Below are 24,221 nucleotides of genomic sequence, written 5' to 3'. Positions count from 1 at the left end.
TGTGTTATAATGGCTACAGGCAAGTATGAGTGTAACCATGGTAGCTATGGTCTCTCACAGGTTAGGTCTCAACTCCAGTCAGTTAAATTTACATACTTATATAAATTTAAAATGGTGTTTATCGTTGATAGGGTGTTGCATTTTTTGTTTGAGAAAAAAAAATGTTTTCAGCATAAAGTTGCCATAGAAATGACCTAATTTGGGCTCAGATTTTTTGAAAAAGAGGTCACAAATTGGCCCAATTTTCCTTGAAGAAAGGCAGGTAATAAGAAATACATACACTGGCAACTTATCTAATGATTAATGTCAGTATTGTATAATGAACACTTGAGATATCCTAAAATTCCCATTCATTTTTCTGGTTTGGGGGTGGCCATATTGATGACGTCATTTGGGCATGTTCCGACGCAGGAATTCTGGGTAAATTTTACTGGTAAGTTTGTTAAGACATATACTTTCAAAAAATTACAAAATTTGTTTGTTATACGATAGTTGCCAGTTGACCCCTAAATTCAGCCTCAATCCGCATGCCTAAACGTGGCAGGTAAGCAGCCTAAGGGTATGTGTAGGTAATAGAATGCCATTTCGTGTGTGTGTGTGTGTGTTTTTTTTTTCTTTTTCTTTTTTAAGGGCCAACAAGTCTGATGGAGGGGAGGGGGCGTAGGCCTAAATATTTGAGATTGTTAAAGAAAACAGAAGGAAAATCTTCTATATGGAAACACAAGTGATATGGATAATAAAATGCTAAAATAGTGTTTAGCACATTAATGAATGTCAAGTTTGGTATGGCGAATGCAGGGATTGTGGGCAGAACAGACGGAATTACCACATTTTAAACTTCTTCTTGACATTGGAGGGAATTGATTTTAGTGGTCGTTTACGGCAAGTGGCCGCTATAGACAGGTGGTGGCGTTAAGAAAGGTTTCACTATACAGTCAAACCTGTCTATAGCGGCCACTCCAAGGGAAACAAAAAGTGGTCGTTATAAACAGGAGGCCGCTGTATACGTTGTTTAACATGCCTTTTTCTAGGAGGGAATTGTTTTTGATGGTTGTATATGGCAGGTGGCCGCTATAGACATTATGGTCGTTAAGACAGATTTGACTGTAGCCCTATAGTAAAACCTGTCTATAACAACAACGGAGACGGAAAATATATGTTGTAGACAGGTGGCCACTATAGAATAGACAGGTTCTTTATAATGCTTTTTCTTTTCAAGGGAATTGTCTTTTAGTGCTTGTTATGGCAGGTGGTCGCTACAGACTGGTAGTCGCGAAGACAGGTTTTACTGTACAGTCAAACCCATCTTTAGCTGCCACCCAATGGAAATGCAAAAAAAAAAAAAAAAAAATGGTCGTTGTAGACAGGTGGCCGCTATGGACAGGAGGTTGCTCAGACAAGATAACTGTAAAGAAAAAATGGTAATGGCTCATGCGCAGTTTTGATACAGAGTTTATCTTCGATCCATACATACACAGAATCAGTGAAGGGAGTGGTTCGCACATTTCCCGACAAAAGCCCTAGCGTGGCTTGGCAGCCTGGACATACCAAACCCGGCATATTTCCCGTTAAAGCAATTTTGAGGTTTGCACATTTCCAGACAAGACGGTCACACATTTCTCGGCGTTTGCGCATTTCCCGGCTCCACAAGACGTGTACATAATCATTACCTCTATACGACATTACATTTTCAAATGTAGCCAAGGAGGTGCAACACGCGAGCTAGTACCTCCTTGATGTATTACTTACCATGTTCTTTTTTTCCCTTCATTTTTAGGCTATTATTTTATCCACAATGAAGCAGTGATTTCTCGACCGAAGTCTATTCATTTTGTTGTTTCTTGTTATTGTTCTATATAAGTGGGTTTTCCTGACCAAAGTGTGCTGCATCTTGTGCAAGACTGCTGTCCAGGTGACCTCGGGGAATTAAAGACTCAACAGACGACGCCCTGGCAGCTGGACTTACTACGCATAATAACGATAAGGGGAAGTAATGGGAGTACCATGAAATGTATGCATTGCCTCTTTGAAAGACTAAAATAACACACCATCAGTTTCTATAGTCTGTACATTATAACATAAGGGGAACTATGGTGCTAAGTTCTTACCTGACAGTTTGAAGCCTCTGCGCCGAGGATGTTGTAGAAGTCCGTGTGAAATCGTGAGTTAGATATTGATACTTTGCTGAGTACACTCCTGGAACACATACCCTCTGCCAAGTCACGTGACACAGTTCTTCCACATTTCACGCTGGCAATATTCAATGATGGCTAATTGGAAGGAACATTAATCGACAGGTAGTTAAAGGTAATAATACACGGTGATGGTGGAAATGTACATACAGTTGTTTAGGAGGCGGGAAACTCAGAGCAACTGATATAAGTTTGATACAATTAAATCATATTTTCATTTCACTTATCAGAGCTAATGAAAGAAAGAATGTTTACATAATTCAACTTGTTTTATTGTGACAACGAGCTGAGGAGTGATACTGACGTAACTTCACCAACACTCATACTGTGAACCGTAAATGTATTGTATCGGTCTGGTACTCTGCAGATCACGTTGGTAGTATGGCATATCCCTTAATAAAAAGATTTTAACCAATAGCAGTTTTAAAACTGTAACTTGTAAGGGAACGTTCTTGTTTTTGGAAAAAGTTGTACTTTTACCTCAGTGAAATCATATAGTGCTGCTTCGTATGACAAAAGTGGAAATTATTTCCTAATGTTGACTAAGTCAAACTTTTCGAAAAGGCCAGTGAAACACATTTACATAGTTTGCCATCAACAGAAATCCCATGGTGGTGTAGAATTTTTCAATGTTTTAATTTATGTAGCGAATTTTGTTGCAACTTCATTGTGAGAAAAAAAACTGTTTTTCATATATGATTACATCAAATACTTTATGTTAATTTTTTTTCCACAATTATGCGTTTTAGGAATCCAAATCTTACACCCATAATAGCAAATAATACGTTGAGGGGTTTGTATTTAATTACACACATACACACAGAGATGCACAGTCACGCTCAGAAATGCGTTGTCATTACGTACTAGTTTTTCAGCACTGTCCAAATCGATATCCTAGCTTAATCACTCACCACTTGGTTAAAGCGCACCATGAAAGCGACTCCTGAATTTGTATGTTCTGGTGAATATGATGAGAGTTCGTACTTTTTCCGTCGTTTTCCCACTGCTCTAGCGCCCTCCTCGGTTTGATATTCCAACATAGAGTCTGTATGTTCATATTCTGGCACATCTGATGAGAGTTCGTACTCTTTCCATCGTTTTCCCACTGCTCTGGCGGCTTCTTCAGTATGGCATTCAAACGCAACGTCAACGCAGAAATCACGGCATCGACGATCATCAGACCGCATTCGGTCAGCTTCAGGCGTATAATCCATCACGAAATGGGGCGCAGAGTCTATCAAGTCTTGGATGATATCAAGACCGAGTTCATTCCCTAAAGCTGAGGTGAAGTAGAGTAGGTAGCGGAACTCCTGACGTCGACTAAGACATTCACTTTTCACCTTGTCGTACTGGGGGCGATCATTGGCAAATACATTTTCGATATACAATGCTGCAATATATTCTTGGAATAACTTGTGAGGAAACGAAACCGTTGATGCAACAAAGGATGAAATGTTGACATCGCGCCGACGCTCTCTTGTGATGACATCTCTTTCTATTGTCAATACACCCACTCTGCAGCATGTTTCCAAGGCCTTCCGACACTTTTTGAAATGTTTTTCTGGAAATGAAAGGGTCCTGGCCAATAGACCGTTCAGCGCTATCTTACTTATTTCTTGAATTGCCCTACCGGCTTTCTGAAAATGTTTAACAGCTCTCTTATTCTGCACACTCCCACAAACTTTTGACGCGTAGTGTTCTTTCAGAAAAGAGATCATTTCTCCAAAGATTTTTGAGAAAGTTTTCAATTCGCGCATTTTCTCTTGTTTCTCTTCACTGCAATCGTTCCACATAAGGCAAAGCATTGCACAGTAGATAGGAAATGGGGCCATGTTCGACCGGATGACTTCATTTTCTTCCATGAAACTTATCAAACTTTCTGCACGATTAATCTTCCCTAGTATCTTAAAGTACCTCTCAATGTAATCTGATAAATTACCCTTGTTAAATCCTTCTACGTGAAGAAACGTGTAAGCGTCAGCAAGTTCCTTTTCCATCACAAACTCGTCAGTTCTCCATGGTCGTGTGGTCACAATTACTTTGCATGACTTATATTGCTCCATTCTTAGAATGTGAATGACCTCACTGCTGTCTTCTCCACGTAATTTTCCGTTATACTCGTCAAATCCATCAAAAATAATGACTATTCTTTTTGGATTTCTTAAAATATAGTCATCGATCTGGTACGATTTTGCTGGATTTGAATCGGAGAGATAGGTTTTCACAATACCACCAATACTTCCTTTGTTAGTGACATCTCGAAGAGGAATTAGAATCACCATGTCCAGATCCTGGAAAATCCGTCCCTGGCACCAGTCCCAGGCAATTTTAGCGCAAAGTGTTGTTTTTCCGACACCCCCCTCACCCTGGATCAGAAGGCGCTTTGAAAGATGCCCATGTTCATCGTTGGTCATAAGATCGCCGTAAGTTATTGGTGTCTTAGTGTTACCCTTTCTTGTTCGGTCAATTATACTCAAATTGGTATAAATGGCATCCAGTTCAACTCGTTCCTTGAACTTGAATGGATCCACCGTGACCTTGCCCCGTGACAAACAGTAATATTCTTTCAGCTCTTCCTTGCATTGCTGTATCTGTTCCTTTGTAAGCGACGATGATCCTTTTTAATAAATCAGTAAAAGATAAAGGGAAATGATATTCATTAGATATAAAAATATGCAAGTACACACACACACACACATTCAATATATAAATATGTAAATATATATATATATATATATATATATATATATATATTATATATATATATATATATATATATATATATATATTATATATACACTCAGCAAAAAAAAATTAGGTTCCCCCTAGCATTTGTGGATATATCTCCAAAAGTGTTCAACCGATTTTCATAATTCAAACGGAAATGGATAAAGAATTTTATTACTCATAACATGGAGTGGTTCAGAAGCTATTTGAAAGACAGAAAACAATTTGTTTGTATAAACAATGAAAAATCTTTTTTGCGCTCAGTTGATTGAGGAGTTCCACAAGGAAGTATACTAGGGCCGTTACTTCTTATTATCTACATCAATGATTTTCCAAAATCTTCAAATGTTCTTTCTTTTATATCATTTGCAGATGATTCTAATGTTTTCTTTTCTCATTCAAATCCTCATACATTAGTTGATGTCATGAATATAGAATTGAACAAGATAATGCAATGGCTAAGAGCAAATAGATTATCGCTTAATTTGCAGAAAACAAATGTGATGTTGTTTAGTAATACCCTTGATAAATTGCCACATGATATAATTTTTGAAAATGAAGTGAAAAAACAGGTCTATTCTGTTAGATTTCTTGGTGTAACTGTAGACAGTAAGCTTTCTTGGAAACAGCATACAGATTGTATATGCCGCACTATTTCCAGTAACATAGGTGTAATTAATAAAGTAAAGTTTTGTTTTTCTGTTAAAAAGTTGCTCATGTTATATTCAACGTTAATTTTACCTTATTTAACGTATGGAATTATAGTATGGGGAAATACACATTCAACTTATTTGGATAGATCATTTTTGTTAAAAAAAAAAGTACTTCGAGTAATATGTAATACCTCCAAATATTCCCATACTGACGTATTATTTGTGGAGAATAAGGTTTTGAAAGTAAGGGATTTGTATTATTATTACCTTGGTCAATTTATGTACAGTTTGTCTAATAATTCACTTCCTTTAGTTTTTGAAAATATGTTTAATAAGAATAAAGATATTCATAAATACCCCACTCGTCAAACAGATGAATATCATTTGCCCCTTACCCGAAATCTATTTACAAAATCCACGTTTATCTACAGTGGCCCAAAATTTTGGAATTCCCTTGAGAAAAATATCAAAGATTCCATTAGTTTGAAATCATTCTCTACTAATTTAAAGAAATATTTTATTAGCTCGTATGTACCCCATGATTAGTTTGACTGTTTGGAATTGTTGTTCTTTTTTCTTCACCCTGCATCGAGAATGTTGACCTGCCCTTCGCTCTCTCTACTCCCCCTCTCCCCCTCCCGCCCTCTCTTTCCCTACTCTCTTCTGTGTGTGCACATTGTATGTGGATGCATACATGTGTGTGTACGTGCGTGTGTGTGCGTATGTGTATGTGGGTACGTGTGTGTGCTTGTGTGCATGTGTATGTGTATGTGTACATGTATGTCTATGTCTATCCCTGCGTTCAGACGATCCCCCGCTGCGAGGGGAATGTCCCGTTTGCCAGGACATCCCCCGGCAATCCCATCGTGTGGACGCTCGGTGGGACATTCCCCTGTCCCCCGGCAGCGTTTTTTTTTAAGACGGCACAGATTGGGGCATGGCGCGTGTTAAACCTATGGGAAAAACGTTGGGTTAGGGTTTTTGGTTATGGTTATGGTTAGGGTTAGGGTTAGGGTTGGGGTTAGGGTTAGGGTTAGGGTTAGGGTTTGATGGTTAGGGTTAGGATTAGGATTAGGGTTAGGTTTAGGGATAGGGTCCCCGATAGATTTTTAGTTTCCCCAATCTCTGCCGTCTAAAAAAAACACGCCCCCCGGCAAGCTTGTCGAGCCCGGCAACAAATTCTGGTGGGGGACAGAGCGCGCAGCTCATGCAGCTGTTTTTCTCCTAAGTGCGCATGCTCAAAATGCAATTTTGTACGCGCATACGGTGCCTAGCCGTGGTTTGTCCCCCGTTCACCAGGGGATATCAAGACACGTGTGGACGGTCGATCGTAAAAAAGATACAATCTCTCTACGCGCTCCCCGCGAAGAGGGGGATCGTCTGAACGCCGGGTATGTCTATGTGTATGTGTATACATGTGAAAGCGTATACTTAATGTAACCATCCGATTCGATTGAATGAAAACTGTATACTTTCGATGATTAGCTTGTACGGTACATGTATCGTTGTATTGTGTTATAAAGTCATATATAATTTATGTATTGTAGTAATGTAACGTAAGTGAGGGGACTGCAATCTACAAGTTCACTTTTTAGCAGCCCCTCAATTTCCATTTCCATGAAGTTCTTTTAAGAACCAATATGTATAACTATTATTATGTTCCAATATATGTAATCATGTCAAAGTGTATTACCTGTGTTTGATAGGAAATGAAAATTAAAAAAAAAAAAACATGCATGTGAACATGCATGTGTGAAATGAAATGAAATGAACATGAGTGGCAAATCATTGACACCAGATATCATTATTGGTGTGAAAAATGCATTTTATGTCAAAATGCATGGAAACAAAAGTTGCACTTTAGTGATTTGCAATGACTTTTACCAAAATAATCAAACAATCACTCATGATTCTAGAACATTTAAGCATGGGTTATTGCATATTTCTCTATCTCGTTCTTTTCATGAGCATTTATAGTGAAGTATTTGATAATTGATATGTCCACCACCCGCAATGACCAGCCGTCATCTCCTCCTCATACTGTTAACTAAAGTTTGTACTTGGCGATGCTGAATGTTGGCCCATGCTCTCTGCAAGATGCGCTGAAATTCTTGCAGTGAAGTGTCATCTTTCAACTTCTTGCTCGCTTTCCACTTAATGATATCCCAAAGATTCTCTACTGGATTACAGTCAGGGGATCTTGCAGGCCACTCTATACGTTCGATGCCATTTCCCTCAGCAAACTGATCTACAACTTGATAGTCTGAGAGCTGGCTGCTGGTCAATTTACCCCATCAAGCCCAAAAGGTTTGACCCCTCATAGTTGCTGGGGCCACCCTCCTCATTGAAAAAATGCGCGTCAGCCTGGTCCCTGAGGGCGGGTTCGGCCCCCAGGGACCCCCCGAAAAGGCCCTCCGGCGGGTGTAATTTACCCCATGGAGCCCATGGACCAAACTTGGCCTAAATGAATGTCCTATGGGTGTACAAAATTAAAAAATAAAAACTGACAAAATATCTGGTCGGGAAAGGGGTTGCCAGACCACTTGTTTGGATGCATAAAACCTTGTTTTCGGTCAAGGAGTCTGCGTCAAGACTACACTGTCCCATAGGTCCTGTACTGTAGCATCTCCCACCAGTCTCCAGTTAGTGCATGTAGTAGTCTTGGCGCAGACTCCTTTACGCCCAACAAGGGTTTGTGCCTGCAAACTACCCGCTGTACCCTGGGAACCAGGGGAGTTTGCATGCACAATTTGACCACACACACACACACACGCACACACGCACACACGCACACACGCACGCACACACGCACACACACACACACACACACACACACAATGTTCACACATTACTCTATTGTATATTTGTACCATAACACTAAACATGTTATAAGTGTAGGTTTCTCAGTAATACAGCCATAATACCTGGCACACAATTAATGTCAGACCTATAAGATGTTCACACCTTTTGAAGTTTTACATTGATACTATCAGTGAACCTTCAAGCAGGTACACTGAGGAAATTTTGAAATTTGTGTGAAATTGTATTGTGTTTTACTGGCCACACAACCTGCTTATTCTTTGTTATGTATCCACCTTACAAGAAAACAATATATATATATATATATATATATATATATATATATATATATATATATATATATATTATATATACACGCATGTATGAGTAGACTTCGGTTATATATGCCGCAAATCATGCATCATACTGTATGATAGACTAAAATATGAAATTATGTTTGATGTTTGTATGAACAAACATGCCAAATAATGTTCAGTTCAGGAATCATAGCCTGCGACTGTAACAGGCATGTGCAATGCTTATCAGGCCTACATTATGTAAATTATGTAAGCTTTAGTCTTCCATAGAGTGCAATGGATGGCTTGATGTGTAATTGCCAGTTTTGAATGGCAATTAAATCATAAACATGAACTACATTGTAACTGTACATGGTATATTACACCCTGAAAGTATTACCTTTTTTTTGGGGGGGGGGGGAAGGAAGGGGAGGTAGACAAAGTATCTCATAAATGAGGAGTTGACAAAAATTCTGATATAAAAGAGAACACAAGAACACAATATGTAAATGCTCTCAACGTGCATAATATTGTTAAAGAAAAGAGATTAAGCGAACATTTCATTTAGCTGTTAATTTTGTGTTTCAACATTGTATGTGTATGTCCAGGGTTAATGGCAATCATACTATATATATGGTGCGCTGTTTGCAGTATGTGACACCATAGGTTGAGTTTTGTTTGTGTGGGGCTGGGGAACTAAAGATGAAGTATCTCCAGAAATAAGGAGTTGACAAACATGCTGATATAAAGAGACCACAAGACCAAGTTGATACTCTCAGCCTATATGCTTTATAAAAAGAGAGCTATTTAGCTGATGATTTGATGTTTCAGCGTAGTCACGGTGTACTGGTCACGGTCAATTGCAGTGTTTGCAGTATGTGACACCATTTGTGTGGGGCTTAGAACTACTATGAATAAAAAGTATCTCCAGAAATTAGAATTTGACCCCAAAAAAAAAAGTGCTGAAGATATAAAGAGAACACAAGATCAAAGTAAATGCTCCCAGCCTTTTATTTTCATTACAGAAAATTAGCATTCTATTGTGAAGCTTGTTATTTGATGTTTCAAGGAAGTTCAGCAATACATGTATACAATTTATATAGAACACTATAATTGTGTTCATAACTCTTATGCAGATATTTGTCCCAAACTATGAGGTGACATGCAATACTGAGTATGAAAATGGATCGATATCATTTCCAAAACCATTAATCTCCTTCCTGAACATGCTGAATGTTATGTTATGCAGTTTATTGTGATTTGGAATCTATTAGAGTCAAATAAAGGAATGTTTTAATGGATGCTGTAACCCTTGCCTATTTTATACATCAAAGGGTGGTTTTATTAGCCAAAAACACAAAAAAGTTATTAGTTTGAGGTTTTCAAACGAATCTTATATGAGGATATGAGGATTGAGACTTGTTATTTGTTCATGTATTTAAAAGAGGATATCAAGCAGGAGAAAGAGAAGTAATCCAAGCTAAATCCGACTTTTTGACATAAACTTTATTAAAGGTATGTTTAATGCACTGCAGTGATGATGAAAATGTTTACTTAAATGTGTTATACAACTGGCCTTTAGTGCTGTTGTGGTTGGTCTGAAACTGAAGTCTATTCATAACAAAAGTTTTATTTCAGCATTTTCTGAAAAGCTCTATTTGTGTCTCATAAGGTGAATACATCATACAGAAAAAGTAGGCTGTGTGACCAGTAAAACAAAATACAACTTCACACAAATTTAGTATCAATGTAAAACATTCAAAAGGTATGAACATCTTATATGTCTGACATTAATTATGTGCAAGGTATTATGGCTGTATTATTAAGAAACCTAAATAACATGTTTAGTGTTATGGTATATACTACATAGAGGCATGTGTGAGCATGTGTGTGTGTGTGTGTGTGGTCAAATTGTGCATGCAAACTACCCTTGTTCCCAGGGTATAAACGGGTAATTTGAAGGCACAACCCTTGTTGGGTGTAAAGGAGTCTGCGCCAAGACTACTACATGCACTAACTGGAGACTGGTGGGAGATGCTACAGTACAGGACCTATGGGACAGTGTAGTCTTGGCGCAGACTCCTTGACCGAAAACAAGGTTTTGTGCGTCCAAACAAGTGGTCTGGCAACCCCTTTCCCGACCAGATATTTTGTCAGTTTTTATTTTTTGATTATGTACACCCATAGGACATTCATTTAGGCCAAGTTTGGTCCATGGGCTCCATGGGGTAAATTACACCCGCCGGAGGGCCTTTTCGGGGGGTCCCTGGGGGCCGAACCCGCCCTCAGGGACCAGGCTGACGCGCATTTTTTCAATGAGGAGGGTGGCCCCAGCAACTCTGAGGGGTCAAACCTTTTGGGCTTGGTGGGGTAAATTGACCAGCAGCCAGCTCTCAGACTATGAGGGCATGATGCAAAATGCCCACAGGCACATTAATGTGATCAACCTAAATTGGAATTACAAATCACATGGCTTTTACCAATATTTTCATGTTGAGAAGGCCTATTGTTCAAAAAGTATGCATAACATCTGTTTAATAGGGAAGCACATTGTACCTGAAGAAATTCCTGAGAATTACACAATTTAAAAAGATCATTTTGATAACTTACATAGGAAATGTATACAATATGCTTCCTATGGCCTAAAGTGCAACTTTTTTCCCATTCATTTTGACATAAAATGAATGGGACAAAAACAGGAAGTAAATCACCAAAGTAACAACAATGAAGGGATTATCAGATTACACTAAAATTGAGTATGCCTCATCAACACATTCTGTCCATAATTAACACCAACTTTCAAAGCAGTAGCCATATCCTTCCAAAGGTTATTAGAGTTGAAATTGAAGAGTGTGGACAAGGTTTTTCAGAAATGAAAAAGGGATTCTAAGGACACACCTGTTGCGACACGGATTGTCGCCCCTACACGGATTGTCGCCTCCTGCTCGGGGCGACAATCCGTGACGGGCGTTGGCGGCACGGATTGTCGCCCCCTACACGGATTGTCGCCCGCCCTCGAAGCACATTTTGCTGGGTAATATCGTTCTGGACATAATCATTGAAATACTAACACATAACTTACATGGCTACATCCATGCAAACATGCCATGTAAAAAGTCATGGTGAGGTTTCAAGGAAGTGTGTATGTGCGCGTGCACATGATAATTTAGTGTCCGTTTGTGCGTGTGTGTGTATGTGTGTGTGTGTGTGTGTGTGTGTGTGTGTGTGTGTGTGTGTGTTTGTGATGGAAGAATGTGTTTATTATGTCAGTTTTTTTGCGTATGTGTTTTTTAGCTGCGCGTGGGGAGGGATACCTAGTAAGCTGTTGCTGGCATAAACGTTGATATTGATTTTATCAGCAGCTTTGAACTTGATGAGTTTGTTTGGCAGATTTGTATAATTATGAATTCGGAGTGGAGCTTGCGTGCGGGCAGATGCTGCTTTTCTGCATACGGTTCATTATGTCTTATTTATCAACATTGGGAAATCGTTTCATCAGGAAGGAATGTGGTATCGGTTCGGGTGTGCGTCGGTATGTGGGAAGGGGGTTACATTTCGTTATTGCGAAAGTTTGTTACTCTGAAGGCTCATTCGTCCGAAGGCTCATTATTCCGAAGGTTCGTTATTCCGAATTTCATTTTTGGATCAACGAACCTCTAGGTATAGGGAATTGTGTGTTTCGGATATTAAAATGAAGCCTCGGAAAAAAACGAAACTTCGGAATAACGGAACCTTCCTGTGTGTGTGTGTGTGTGTGTGTGTGTGTGTGTGTGTGTGTGTGTGTGTGTGTGTGTGTATGTATTTGGGTTGGTGAATGTGGGTGTGGGATGATTTAGGTTTTGTTTAATCAGGGGTTGGTGGGTTGGGGATTGGATTTGAAGAAGGATAGTTATAAATGGTATGAAAGATGTTGGTAGGATTTAATATTTAGGATAGATGTAGGCCCTAGATTTGTTTCGGATGGGGAGGGGAGGGGTGGTCGGGTTTTTTATGACTGATTTCATTCTAGATTCGTGTAATGTATTTGTGTGTTTTTTATGTATATGCCCTTGTAAGTAAGAAGGTGTTACATGATCCAAACCAATGTATTCAAGGAATATAGGTTTGGTAGGGCCCTACATGTCAAAAATTTCTCGTGAAGAAATAGTTAGTAGGGTTGGTCTATAATCGTGTTATCTATGTTGAAGTGAGATTATTTGTGGTATAAATTGACAAATTGATTTGTTTCCGTTTCGAATTGCCATTTGTAACTTTTTTTTTCATGTTACACCCAGAATGGGTCGATTTATGAATGATTTGAATGAAATCAATGAATATCAAGGAAAAAAATGTTGAGTTGGTTTATTTGCATTATGAGGATTTGTTTGAGCGTTTATTGGTGTTTGTTTGTATTACGTATGTATAAGCGGTGTGCAATGGCAGTTCGTTTGTGCTAAAATCAACTAACGATTGACAATTTTTTTATGGCGTGTGGAAATTATTCGCTCATGCATAAAGCATGCCAAACCTATTCTGGGACAAAGAATAGTGGTATGGACGTTCTAGTTTATAAGACTGATGGAAGAAAATGACTGCAGTGAAAAACGAACAAAGACAAATAACATTTGGGGAGGGTACCTCCCTCGTATGTATTTTCTCTCGGTCTCTCTCGCTCGCCTAGCCCGCCTCACCGCCGATATTGGTTCAGACACCCATACTATTTTTAGATCAACGCTGGTGTGAATTTTTTTAAACACGTGCTCATACACTCTGAAGGCGTTTGTATTGCCACAGTAGCGCCGCTATATGCCACATACACACGTAAGCATACAGGCACACGTATACACACAGACAAACAAATCACTACCACTATGACCACCACACATGCACAGTTTCTACATGATTATTGTATTATTATACTCCAAACACACACACATACACACATTTACACACACACACACACACACAGACACACACACACACAACAAATCATACACATCACATATCATGCAGCTCACAATACACACACACACACACGCACACACATACGCATAACTTACCAGTCATACCCATCCCACCAAAGCTTAACACCGGAGGAACCACCCCGAGCCCGGGGCGACAATCTGTGACGGGGCGACAATCCGTGTCGCAACATTTTTTTTGCCAACACGGATTGTCGCCTTCGAGGTCAAAAACTGGGAACTGCACAAGCGTCACGGATTGTCGCCAGGCGACAATCCGTGTAGGGGGCGACAATCCGTGCCGCCAGCGCCCGTCACGGATTGTCGCCCCGAGCAGGAGGCGACAATCCGTGTAGGGGCGACAATCCGTGTCGCAACACACACCTAATCACACTATTCTACCCAAAATGTTCGCGATAAACTGCTAAAAAAACACACACTTTTCTGCCCGTTTTATGATACCAAAATTTAGCATAATGTAAAGAAGACCCGCTCTTTCAGAAAATATGAAAAAGTCAAGTTCGGCTAGGTTGACCCATTTCTCTTATTTTCACTCCTCACGCAAAATCAGTGTGTGCGACTTTATGTTCGTTTTGAGGTGCACGGTCATATATTGTACCTTTTAAGGATAATCGACTGAAATGTAAATATAACAATAAATGCACAGTGCAAATGCTGCAATGACAACTAATCCTTAATGCATTATTTGTTATACCGTCGGAGAATAAGAAACATCTCGGCAAGGATTAGTGACCTTATCTTTTAATGTTCAAGAAAAAATATCATAAATGAGAAAATCATAGTAACCGGGAATGAAATTTGTAAGAAGGATTATTTCTTCATCAACGCAATAATGAATTTCATGGAATATGCAATTCATAACATTTATCTCATGGAAGAACACAGAAACCAGCGTTTCACTGTATCATTTATTGTAACAGAATTAAAATATGAGTTTATGTTATATTGCAATGATATCTAAAAAAAAAGAAGTATTCGAGTAATCGATAATAAAATCAGTTACATTCAGAATTTTCGTTTTATGTTAATTGAACTATCAATTATGACTGTAATTGTTTTATGCTTGTATTGAATTATGCATGAGTCTGAATAATTGACTCATATAAAGTCCCTCAGTTTGAGGATGAAAAACAAATATGATTTATGGACTTCCACGGCACTATGTTCTATGTCGTTTCATGAGATGACACAGGATTTTTCTTTTGTTGTCTTTAACCACATTTGTTGTGTAAAACAAATAATTAATGAATTGATGAACGGATAAAACTATTTTCATACTCAGCGGTAATCCTTCTTCCTCATCAAATCGCTCTGGTTTGTTTGGTCTTCGCCAGCACGGATTCCAGCCACATCCTGAAACATATCATGAACAATAATGGTAACAACGTCATTGGTATTTTTGTTAGATATATACATATACATGCTGCCTGATAAGCACTTATCTATAATTGTATGTTTATCCTAGAATTCTGTCTTTACATCTTCCACTGTGGGCATTTTGTTTGATTGCAAGCCTATGCTGAATACGTCACACAACTATAACGAAGAACTGGTTTATCAGCACAACTTCTAACTCCCTAGCACCTTTTAATGGGTTAAATGTTGATGAAAATTGCCTGTTATTCAATTAAATATTGTAACCAGTGGCTTCCTATAGTTCCCTCCGCACACACACACACACACACACACACACATGCACACAAGGATGAAAACACGTTCAAACAAGAAGTATCAAAGATCTACACCTTTTCTTGGTAAGTAGTCCGGGTGTTTGTTTTGAAGATACTTTCCAACAAGGAGAAATACGATGATAAGAGCAGCAGGCAGGCCAATGGCGAGTCCAATGATAAAAGCCAAATGAGCGCGTTTTCCTGAAATTTAATACAAATATAAACAAAGATGATGCACGTTTTCATTCATCAACGGATGTAGAAGGCAATAAATAAATGGGTCAATATTACAAGGTTGACATTCTGTTCTATGCCTTGCCCCAGTACCAAAAGAAAAAAAAATAGATTGATTACACATAACACATTACACATAGTGTGACAAAATCATAATTCAGAGGTCACCCTGAGAAAAGTCTTTAGTTTTTTTTTTTGTTTTTTTTTCTGTTTTGCTTTTTTCTGTCTTCACTTATCATAAATCATAAACACTTTGTTTTTCATTGGTAGACTTGATAATCGTGTGTGATATTTTTAGATTACTCAAAATGTCGTATCAGATTATACGGTGACAAAGATATTAAAAATCAGAACATTTGTTTAGGTTTCAGAACGTGTTTACCTAATGTTATTCAGAAACAAAGAAGTTTGAAAGTTTCACGGAACCTGATACATGTATAGGCAGAATGGTGATTTCTCTGGTCGACGTTCCATTCAGCGAGTCACCGGTAGCCACGCACATGAAGGTTTGCTCTGTCCCATGTTTGGCTGATACAGTGATTGTCTCGAACCTCTCGTATGTGCCGTCAGAAAGTGTGTTCTGTTGTGAAACCACAGAATTCAGTCTCTTTCCCGACTCCTCGGTCCACAGCATGGAAACGTTAGGTTTGAATCCACTCACCACACAAGTAAGATTTGAAGGAGGGGTGTTGGAGGGAGATTGATATGTACACCGGCTTAGACGAGATTGACTTCTATCAGCACACTCCTCAATCGTATGTCTTGATGCCATTGCTGGGAAAATGGGAAAATCAATTTCAAAATTACGCGAATTTCTTATTCAATTTCAAATAATTGTTGTTTTTTCTCAGCAAAGAATTGAAATACTTTTAGCGGACTTTATCATTTTTGTGGAGAGAGTTACATGTTTTGCATTATTTACCGTGATATCTAATTGTTTATGGTTTAAATTTGATTTGATTTGATTTTTGCATTATTTATTCATACAAGAATATAGCATAACGTCAATATAACAAGGTTTTTTGCCATTTGAACAGTGAAAACACACTGAAATGATTATGTTAAAGTTGGATATAAATGTAGAGTATTTCTCCTCAAAGAATGAAATAAATACGAAGGGGTGTTTTACGACGTAGTACGCCCTAGAGTGACTAAAGTAATAGTTAAGCCCAAAAATCGTGCGTAACTTCCGCGTATCGTTGAAGCCTGTTACACAAAACTCATGCGTAAGTCTGTCAAAGTAATATACGAACATTTGCTCAAAGTCTTAAACCATGCTTCTCAGTATACATTTTGTCCCAATGCGACTTACAGCTAATCGTCACGATGGTGGTATTCTTGGACGTCTGCTGATCTCCTAGTGCCACTTCGCAATAGTAAAGACCTTCATCTGCCACCCGCAGGTCGGTGATGACGAGGCTGAAATCATTTTCCATGTTGAAACGTTCCTTCCTGCTTTCATATGTCCCATCGTTGAATGTAGCTACGGGCTCCCTCAGCTCATCGTTCCAATACACAATGCGAGGATCCTCCTGAATGTCACAGCGTAGTCGAATGTTTTCCCCTTTCCATCCCCGAACAGTGGGGGCAGTACCTACCACAAACGCTTAAGATAGAAATTCTCGAGTGTCTTAATGCGTGTATATTACAAAATTCGTTCCGTTTTCTTTCGTTCATTTATATAAGCTCGGCAATAAGATTCAGTCAAGGCTGTTTTTCTTTATGTTCGTTTCGGATAAAAACATACTGAAATTTAGTAAATAATACAAACATGCTTTAGATTAATACAAAATAGATTATACAAAAAGTAAACCCCCCCCAAAAAAAAAATATGAAAAGCAATACGAGATAATCGTAAGTCCATAATGAAATAAACAAATAGATTATATAATCATACAACATTACTGGGTTGATGCTTCTTATCACTATAAATCACAAGTTACACTGTATTTTTAGTTGTATTTTTCAAGCTTTCGAATTGTATGTTTGTTTGTTTTTTAATATTTTTGCGCAAAGCTTGTGTCCGCATTGTTGTGAGACTGCCGTGCAGCCATGCCTTTCAAATCATTTCTTTTTTTTTACAAATCTCTTAAGTAATCTAGCCTTTTATATAGTTTTTATGCCTCTGCCACGTAGTGGTGCCGGAGGCATTATGTTTTCGGGTTGTCCGTCCCTCCGTCCGTCCGTCCTTCCGTCCGTCCGTCCGTCTGTAATGAATTTTGTGGACAGCGTAACTAAAAAAACCTTTTGAGGTATCGTAATGAAACTTGTATGTGTATTAGGGGTGAAGTTGTGCCTTTTGGGCATACATGCTCGAGGTCAAAGGTCAAAAGGTCAAGGTCAAATACGTAAAATTTCACTATTTCCACCATATCTGTGTAATGCCTGAAGATATTTTCTTGAAACTTAGTGTATACATGTATTACCCAATTGAGATTCTCTGGTGAAAGTTTGGGGTCATGAGGTCAAAGGTCAAAGGTCAAAAGGTCAAGTAAAATACGAAAACTTCACTTTTTTCTTAAACTTTTTTCTTTAACTTGGAAATTGTTCAAGGTAACTTCATGGAACATCCGTACTGACTGGCAGTGATTATCTAGAGAATTTAGGGTTCATGGGGTCAAAGGTGAGAGGTCAAAGGTCAAGGGCAACACTTCAAAATTTTACTATTTCCCTCATTTATGCAATGCCAGCAGGATTTTTTTTTTGTTACACTTGGTGTATGCATGTATAACCTGATAGAGATTCTCTGGAAACTTTCTTTTTTTTTTCTTCTTTTTTTTGCCTCAAAGGTCAAAAGGTCAAAGATCAAGTGAAAGTGCTGAACTAACTCTTTCCTCCATATCTCGGAAGTGGCTCCAGTTATCTTGAAACTTTCTACATACTTATGCATGTTCTGCCTGACGGTGATTATCCTATGAATTGTAGGGTCAACGGCCAGATGAAAATGGTAACAATGTATTTTTTAATACAGAAATTGCACTCTTTCTCTATACCTTGAAAATTACTCCATGCATAAACTTATGAATGGGTCAAAGTCAAGTTAAAGTCCTTAAATCCCCAAATACATGCTCTACTATTTATCCAATTGCACCTAGGTCAAGGATGGTGAACATTCAACACTTTTGTGACAAGCTTGTCATTATTTGATATTTTACCAATTTTGTGAAAATGTAATCACACATTGTCCACGAGTACTATAGACCTATTAGGAGAATCATGCATTATGGCGGAGGCATACCAGTCGCCTTAGCGACATTTCTAGTTGTTTATGCTTCGCATGCATTGACAAACGTTTTAAAGACAATTGCAAGCTTTTTATGATGTAACTTTTACGATATTTCATTTTCCCTTTTTTTGCGTCCAAATGGCCAGTAACTACATTACATTCAAGGTCTCAGAGGCATGAGTTGTATACATAACCATGACAATGGGGGTATAATTAGAAACGACACGGAAAAATTAAGGCAAGTGACAAAATGTGTCTCGCCCATTTGCGTAGAAGAAATTGATGTTTTACTTAAATTGACCATACCTACGACCTTTGACCTTGTGGTGACCTTCAACTTACGGGACATTAACCAGCCATGTTTGGTCACAAACGAACATATGGACCTAACGTTATGAGCCATAATCGAAATGTGCATTAAAAACTCAGCATTGGGTCATAAAAGCTAGTTGACCCCTGTTTGTGACCTATGATCTTCTAGTGATATTTAACACTCTTAAGGACACCTATCATCCAAGTTTGGCCACAAACGGAAATATGCAATATATCAAAAGCCAGGAGCCATGATCGAAACGCGCCGTAAATTCTCAACATTGGGCAATAAAGTTCATTGACCCCTGCGCCTGTTAACATTGACCTTGAGGTAACTTTGAATTACCACTCTTCCCTCCAAATTTGATTACGTGTTTTATTGACTTGAAACAGTCCCACTTGTTTATGGTAGCAGAATATTTTGATGTCGATATTATTGAACAATCTCCCTTAAGGTCCTGCAGGCGATCCCTTAGCCTTCCCGCACCTCCTGTTGGCTCGACAACATCGCTTGGCATGCAATTACTACGCAAGTATATGCGACATGCACGGAATTTCGAGTGAAGCTTTATGGCCCAGTCACAATGTCGGCGATCTGTCGAGGATTAGTTTTGGCCGGGGGTCGTCGTAGAAAATAAAGAATCCTTGAACAATCCTAGCAATAATCCTAATAAAAGTAGAGCAGTCACATTGTCTGAGATTTTTTCAAGGATTTTGACACTGTTTTGTCGAAAAATCGTGGGATTAGCCTCCGATCGCCTCCGATTGCATCGGAGACGATCGGAGACGATATCTGCGATCGTCTTTTCTTTTAATTCAAAATCTTCAAAATCTTCTGTCACAGCCTCCTGCAGCAAGAGCTTCTCAAACTTTTAGCGATCCGGTCGGAGGCGCCCTTATATACACGGCGATTTACTACGATTCCACCGTACGAATCGTCGGAGACGATCACAGAAAGCGTACGAATCGTCGCGGGGCGCCTCCTATTCAGTCGGAGGGCGCCGGAGACTACTCGCAGACATTGAATCTCAACCTGAATTTCCAATCCCACACAGAATCTTGCAACTAGTCTCAGATTACTCGGAGGACGCCTCCGATTAATCGGAAGGCATCGTAGGTCATCGGATATTGTGTCTGGGTTGCCAAAAATGGGTGAAAAATCTTGCGAGCAATCTTGCAATTTTAAGTTCAAAGTTAGGGACCGCGACGGGTGTGGCGATGCCAAAAAAAAATCTGCGACAAGCCGCAGGCGTCCGTAGAGCGCCTCCGACGGGTGCAAAATCGTGAGATCTGTCTCAAGATTTTGTTGAAATTTCCCGGGTTTTACCCATCGCCGACGCATTGCAACTGATTTGTGACTGGCCCATTAGTTGTAGGTGACGCGCCATATGATCCGCCCATCAATTGTTTCGTGAATTGCGACAAATTTTCCGCGAAAAAAAAAAAAGGAATCAGCGACGTTTGCTCCTACTACATTTGCTCGGATGACCTTTGCTCCTCCGACATTTTGTTCTTCCGACGTTTGCTCCGTCGACCTTACTTGTTCTCAAAGTATACCGGGGTTCCAGAAGATTTATTCATGAAAAGGGTCACACTTTTTAATGGTCCCGTTGTAGGATGTGGCCAAGGGTCAATAAAATGAATTGCTGGCAAGTCACATCCTGTACCGTAAGCCTAGGGGCCACAAAAAGGGGCCCCGAAAAATGGATTCATTCAGCCGAAGGAGGTCACGGACAAGAGTTGGTGGATATTGTTCCTTTGGGTGTACTTATCATGAAACCAGTAACGCCAGCTATTTTATCCTGTACGGGGCCCCAGACAGTAGCCCCAAAGGGCCCCACAAATATGGTGTAATTCTGCAGAAAAGGGTCACGGCTAATTTCTTTTGCAATGGAAGTAGTTCCCATCAGAGATATCCAAAACACCAATGCCAGCTATGTTATCCCGTACGGGGCCCCAGAAAGTAGCCTCAAAGTGCCCCACCCCCTATAGGTATACGTACAAACACACACAAACATTGATTTTATTCAGCTGAAAAGAGTCACGGCTAATTTCTTTTGCAATGGAAGTAGTACCCATCAGAGATATCCAGAACACCAAAGCCAGCTATTTTATCCTGTACGGGGCCCCAGACAGTAGCCCCAAAGTGCCCCTCCCCCCCCCCCCCCCCCCCCCCCCACACACACACACATTAGTTTCATTCAGCTAAAAAGGGTCACGGCTTATTTCTTTTGCAATGGAAGTAGTACCCATCAGAAATATCCCAAATCCAGTTATTTTATGATGCACGGTCCAAGAGAGTAACCCCAAATTGCCCCCCCCCCCCCACAGACATTGATTTTATTCAGCTGAAAAGGGTCACTTCTAATTTCTTTTGCAATGGTAGTAGTACCCATCAGAGATATCCAAAATACCAAAGCCAGTTATTCTATCCTGCACGGGGCCCGAGACAGTAGTCCCTAATTGCCCCCTTCCCCCCTCCCCCTTCCGATACACACACACACATTGATTTTATTAAGCTGAAAAGGGTCATGGCTACTTCTTTTGCAATCGGAAGTAGTATTCTTCAGAGATATCGAAAACACTAAAGCCAGTTATTTTATCCTCTACTGGGTCCCTGACAGTGGCCCCAAAGTGCCCTCCTCCCACACATACACACACACACACACATATTAGTTTCATTGAGCTGAAAAGGGTACGGCTAATTTCTTTTGCAATGGAAGTCGTACCTATCAGAGATGTCCAAAACATCAAAGCCAGTTATTTCATCCTGCGCAGGACTCCAGACAGTAGCTCCAAATTAAAATAACAAGACAGGGTAACCAACGTGCCACTTAACAGTTGTGGCTACAGTTGGTGTGCAAAACTATAAGAATGAATAAACCAGAATTTGCGTTAACTCTGCGTTTACAAGTTGATTGATTGTATTTGGGTCTTAAAAGAGATGAGTGTTGTTGCCGTTCGAATGTGGGTTGGGAGTTTGTTATGAATACCGGGTGCTATGAAAGAAAAAGATCGCTTTTTAAATTCGGTGTTGGGTTTTGGAATGAACAGTGGATTTAGAGTAGAATGACGGGTGACATAGGACGTTTTGTGGCAAGATCATTCAGGTAATCGGTGCTAAGTCATTAAGTATCTTGAAAACAGAAATACAATACTGATAGTTGATTCTACTGTCGACACTTTGCCACCCAAGTCTATTCAAAAGGGTTTCTTTGGTAGTTGAATAGTCCGCATTTAGAACCAGTCTTGCATATTTGTTCTGGGTTCGTTGCAATTTGACTAGGTCTGTTTTGTTACACTTCCCCCAAACCACCGAGCAATAATTTATGTGAGGTAGGATAAATGAGTAATACAGCTGTGTCAGAATTGCTTCTGTTAGAAAAACATTTTATCCTCCTGATACATGCTATTGCTCGATTAACTTTTCTAATTATATTAGATACACGTAATGACCAGTTTAAAACTCTGGTCAAGAATTACACAAAGGCACTTAATATAGGTTTTCCCGGCCAATTTCGCACTTTTGTCAGTCCATTTGATAAAACGTTCATTCAATTTAGCGAAAATCCTCGTCACTGCACATTCTGTCATTCAAAATTGCAACTTGTTCGTTCAATTTAGCATTTCGGTCAATGAAATTCGCACATGTGCCTTTCGAATTCGTAAAACGGGCATTCAAATTGGCACGTGCTCTTCAGTCATTCAAATTCGCCAGCACTGGCGGAAAATGGTATTTCAGTCATTCAATTTCGCGTATGGGCAGTCAAATTCCAAACATGTTCATTCAAATTGGCGTAATGTTATTTCTATTTTGAAAAGGTGAGAACCGTGATTTATACGTATTTAAATGTGAATATTTGTTTCATCCACACACTGTTAAGTATATAGTAAAGGTATCTTTGACCCTAAATAACTCAAGTTTGTTGTTCTGTAACGCCCCTCTTCTTCCATACATGTTATCAGAACTATACATGCCATGCTTGCACCAGTACCATAGATTCACTTCACTTTCTTATGTCCAGTCATGGCAGCACGAGTTAGATACAGGCGTATCTCTCAAGAAAACAGGGAAAGAATCATAGAAGCATTTGAGGGTAATAACCTTGACAAATTGATGGCTAGAGCTGATCCAAGAACTTTTATTTATTCCTAATGATAATTAACGCAATCTAGCACCCACCAAATGAAAATAATGAAACATGCAGATGAAAGAAATAATCATGTAAATTGACACCTCCTTCTCCCAATTATTGACAAAACAAACTTAAGATCAATGTATCCGTGAATGAAATAATGCTATCGAACATTATAAACACATACACTTATTTTGAAAGTACTGTTGCAAAGGTGATATCAGAATAAAAGCATAAACGTGTCTGCTAAATTGACTGCAGCAAATGCGAAATTGGATGCCCAAGAATGAATTCGAATGAACGAGCGCAGCGCTTACGTGATCACGTGACTATATCGTGCTAAATTGAATGAACGATTTGCGAAATGGTGCTTGTCTTACGAATTTGAACTGAAAAAGTGCTGATTCGAATGATGTAAAAGGTAATTTGAATGCTCCAAAATGAATTTGAGTGAAAAAATTATAAAATTGAAATACCGAACATGCCGTCTAGGCTAAATTGTGCTAAATTGAATGCAGCAATTAGTAATTGGAATGAAAAAAGTGCGAAATTGGCCGGGAAAACCTATATTTATAACGTTTTCAAGGTAATCTTCTTCATGAGTAATTCTTAAAATCTGGTTTCTAAGTTTACGTTTGGTTCTAAAAACCATTGGCATTGATTTTCATTTGATTAATTCTGAGCCATTCACACAATGAATTATATTCATTTTGCAGGGTCATTTGAACACAAAGAATATTTTTTCCCCTGCAAAACAATGCCGTGTCATCAGCGTAAAGGGAAATTTTAGTTTGTTCGAAAGATAAATTACACCTATTATTGATAAATAAACAAAAAAGTAAGGGCCCCAGAATAAAGCCTTGGGGGACACAAGAGGTAACCTTCTCAAAAGCACTCTGGGCACCTTGAAAAGGAACACATTGCTGTCTGCTACAAAGATAAACCAATCGTATTTCAGTTGTTTTTATGCCATAGAAGGCATTTTTGATAAGAGGATTTCATGGGATATAATATC

At 39.1% G+C, this 24,221-nt stretch overlaps 2 protein-coding genes across 2 annotated transcripts in view; both read right to left on the bottom strand.

Moving 5' to 3' along the window:
* LOC139732086 (uncharacterized) overlaps window positions 1-24,221 on the bottom strand; it is a 300,102-nt gene that overhangs the window by 65,166 nt on the left and 210,715 nt on the right. The window lies entirely within an intron of this gene.
* Window positions 1-24,221, bottom strand: part of LOC139732085 (uncharacterized) — a 55,401-nt gene that overhangs the window by 11,335 nt on the left and 19,845 nt on the right. Inside the window, exons 2-8 of the mRNA XM_071642956.1 lie at window positions 16,845-17,138; window positions 15,959-16,306; window positions 15,374-15,499; window positions 14,907-14,981; window positions 4,472-4,809; window positions 3,104-3,541; window positions 2,109-2,270 (exon numbers count right to left, since the gene is read on the bottom strand). Of these exons, the coding sequence (XP_071499057.1) occupies window positions 2,109-2,270; window positions 3,104-3,541; window positions 4,472-4,809; window positions 14,907-14,981; window positions 15,374-15,499; window positions 15,959-16,306; window positions 16,845-17,138 (1,781 nt within the window). The remainder of the gene's footprint in view (window positions 1-2,108; window positions 2,271-3,103; window positions 3,542-4,471; window positions 4,810-14,906; window positions 14,982-15,373; window positions 15,500-15,958; window positions 16,307-16,844; window positions 17,139-24,221) is intronic.

The sequence above is a fragment of the Diadema antillarum genome, unplaced genomic scaffold (assembly GCF_040938485.1).
Source record: "Diadema antillarum isolate AM-2024a unplaced genomic scaffold, OU_Dant_1.0 seq00000399_RagTag, whole genome shotgun sequence".
In the NCBI taxonomy this organism is placed as follows: Eukaryota; Metazoa; Echinodermata; class Echinoidea; order Diadematoida; family Diadematidae; genus Diadema; species Diadema antillarum.
Note: the sequence above shows the minus strand (reverse complement) of the source record. Positions and strands in the feature narration are given on the sequence as shown.